This window comes from Neodiprion fabricii, chromosome 1, assembly GCF_021155785.1.
Source record: "Neodiprion fabricii isolate iyNeoFabr1 chromosome 1, iyNeoFabr1.1, whole genome shotgun sequence".
In the NCBI taxonomy this organism is placed as follows: Eukaryota; Metazoa; Arthropoda; class Insecta; order Hymenoptera; family Diprionidae; genus Neodiprion; species Neodiprion fabricii.
Window position 1 is genome coordinate 15,937,154 of NC_060239.1, and position 3,206 is coordinate 15,940,359.

General features: G+C 42.1%; 1 protein-coding gene across 1 annotated transcript; it reads left to right on the plus strand.

The window, feature by feature from the left end:
* Positions 1–1,149: 1,149 nt before the first annotated feature.
* Positions 1,150–2,087, plus strand: LOC124182188. Its single transcript, XM_046569125.1, has 2 exons — positions 1,150–1,189; positions 1,303–2,087. The coding sequence occupies exons 1-2, from the start codon at positions 1,150–1,152 to the stop codon at positions 2,085–2,087; spliced, it is 825 nt and encodes a 274-aa protein (XP_046425081.1).
* Positions 2,088–3,206: the final 1,119 nt, after the last annotated feature.

Here is a 3,206-nt window from a genome sequence, read left to right on the forward strand (position 1 = left end):
GTTAAAAATCATTAAAGGTGTCGATGCGCATGAAATTGCGGCGCGCCGAGTCTCTACGTATTGGCGGGCGGCCGGTTGCCGTCCACCGCTACCCCGCGGTGGCCTCGTAGCGTTATTTTAGAGTCATTTTCACGATGTAGGACATGATTGAAGAATCTGAAAAAAATACTGTAGCTTCACAAGGCATGCTCAAAGCGATAAGTGAAGTTTCAGGAATGTGTTTTTCACCGTTTTTTTATTACAGAGATTCAAAATAACGGTCACACACCATAAGAGTGCACATAAATGATAATAATTACATAACTTGCTACTTATTTTAAAATAAAAACACATTTTTGAAACTTCACTTATCGCTTTGAGCAGGCCTTGTGAAGGTACAGTATTTTTTTCAGATTCTCCAATCGTGTCCTACATCGTGAAAATGACTGAAATAACCCTGCGACGCCACCGCGGTGTAGCGGTGGACGGCAACTGGCCGCCCGCCATTACGTAGAGACTCGGCGCGCCGCAATTTCATGCGCATCGACACCTTTAATGATTTTTAACTCGGAAACGAAAAAAAACACCTCTCTGGAATTGATTCACAGGTTGTAGTACAGTTGAAGGAACATGTCGGAATTTAAAAAAAAATTTTTGATCGTGTCAGTCACTGTTTTAAAAATCTTTGAAAAATTAATTGTTGATTAAACAATTGATAACAACTTTTTTTACCGTTTCGTATTTTTTTTAAATTCTATGGAGCTTTCCGCGTAATTCGAAAAAAAAATATATTGTATCTAGTTCTTTGCCGAAGTTATAAATTTTTGAAAAAAATGGGAGTCTAATTTGTTATTGTTAATAAAAAATCGAATTTTGCATTATGAGATTCGCGCTTTGGCACAAGAATCTAACTTCTCCCACACAATCCACATGCCGAACTAGAAAAATATCTGAGAGATGACTGATCCGGTTGACGCGGAATAGCCCATATACTTGATTTAATTTTCCGTAATTCAGTTGTGTCTCAGTTAATTCTCAACATTTCAGTTATATTTAGTGATTCAGTTAATACTCATTAATCAAGTTATTTTACATTCATTCAGGTGAATTGTAATTAAGCCGAAAATCCATTGACTCGTCAGTTCGGCGAGATATTTCCCCGTCGGTTTGATGCGAAATTTTATTACCAAGTCATACCTCGTTCTGTTGGGTGAGATTTATTAGAGACGAGACAATCCTGGACACAAATTCAACGTATATTTAGGGGTGAATGCGATAATTGTCTCTTCGTGCTTTCTAAAAGGAGTAATTAATTCCCTACAGAGGTTCCTCGAGAATCCGTGAGAAAAATCGCACGCGAGCTGAACCGTCCGTTCAAGTACCAGCCGGTGCAAAAGCTGGGCCCAGGTGATGCCGAACGAAGACTGACGTACTGTCGCTGGGGACTGGAGCGTCTGCAGGAGGATCCCGATTTCTTCAGGAACGTGTGCTTCACGGACGAAGCGCTGTTCACGAACCTCGAACTCGTCAACAAGCAGAACTGTCGTTGGTGGGCTCCGGAAAACCCACACTGGATCGTCGAACAGGACAACCAGCACCGTTGGAAGCTCCACGTCTGGGTTGGAGTATTACAGGACAGGATCCTCGGGCCCATTTTCCTCGACGGAAATCTCACGTCAGCCAAGTACACGACCGTACTCACCGAGGAACTTCCCAGCCTGATGGACGGAAACCCCATCCGTATGGACCAGGTTTGGTGGCAGCAGGACGGGGCCCCTGCCCACAACAGTAACGCGAACAAGGCAATCCTGGACGCCATGTTTCCGGAGTGCTGGATCGGTACGAGAGGTCCGGTTAGGTGGCCAGCGCGCTCACCAGATCTCACCGTCTGTGATTTCTGGTTCTGGAGTAGAGTCAAGGAAATCGTCTACGAACGGGCCCCCACAACAAAACACGACATGCGCCACCGCATCGCCGAAGCGTGTGCCGCTATTCCTGTTAGGGAGATGCAACGGGTGCGAGGGTCGATCCGGAAACGGCTCGCACTCACTGTCCAGCAGAACGGAGGGCACATCGAGCATCTCCTCAGGCAACGGAACCAGGAATGAAATGTGAGATATGATTCTTTTTACAAATCTTCAATGATTGACAACGCGAAACTGTCATGAATTATTATTATTGTTATTTAGAGGGTTAAAAAAAAAATCCTCAGATGTGTGAAAATAATATAACAGAAGTGGTGGGACGTCAAATCTCTCTTTGTTTGCTACCGCACACAAAACTGTATACGATGTTTGAATAACATAGGAATCGTTATCATCAAAAAGGCACCTCGTATTTTTCTTATTGTGCTGTTTAATGTTGAAAATAGGTTAGACGATAGTCCCGTGGGATCTCGAGGATAGGCAAGGTACGGCTATCGGCGGACACGAAGAGCTGGCAAAATCAGACGTGAAACGCAAGACAAGTTTCTTTTTATTAAACGCTCGTATTAAACACTACAAAACTGTGATGATTGATTCTTATTGCAAAGAAATTTGAGCTTCAGCGTTTCTGTAATGCGAGAATAGTGTCACAAAAATCGTGAAAAGTCGAGTGCACATTCGCTTGTTTTTGATGCACGTTAAACTGCATCTGTAGTTTCAAAAATGTCAAATCTAATTCTATCAAAATATGTGCTTCGTATTTTTCTAATCCTCATATTTGATTCTCAAAAACAGTTCCGACGACAGTTCCGTGTGGTGTGGACGACAGCTAGGAATGGCTTTTGGCGGACGATAACACAGAACGAGACGAGAAATGAAATGCAAGACAAGTTTCTTTCTATTGAACGCTCGTATTAAACACTAAAAAACTCTAGTGATTGATTCTTATTGCGAAGAAATTTGAGCTTCAGCGTTTCTGTAATGCGAGAATAGTGTCACAAAAATCGTAAAAAGTCGAGTGCACATTCGCTTGTTTTTGATGCACGTTAAACTGCATCTGTAGTTTCAAAAATGTCAAATCAAATTTTATCAAAATATGTGCCTCGTATTTTTCTAATCCTCATATTTGATTCTCAAAAACAGATGCGACGACAATTCCGTGTGGTGTGGACGACAGCTAGGAATGGCTTTTGGCGGACGATAACACAGAACGAGACCAGAAATGAAATACAAGACAAGTTTCTTTTTACTGCAGGCTCGTATTGAATACTACTGAACTCTAATGAATCTTATTGCAAATAA

Bases quoted from the DNA above. Each gene is read 5' to 3' on its own strand.
- LOC124182188 (XM_046569125.1), top strand. From the start codon at position 1,150: ATGCGAAATTTTATTACCAAGTCATACCTCGTTCTGTTGG. The intron at 1,190-1,302 runs GTGAGATTTATT...AATTCCCTACAG, and splicing joins GTCATACCTCGTTCTGTTGG to AGGTTCCTCGAGAATCCGTG.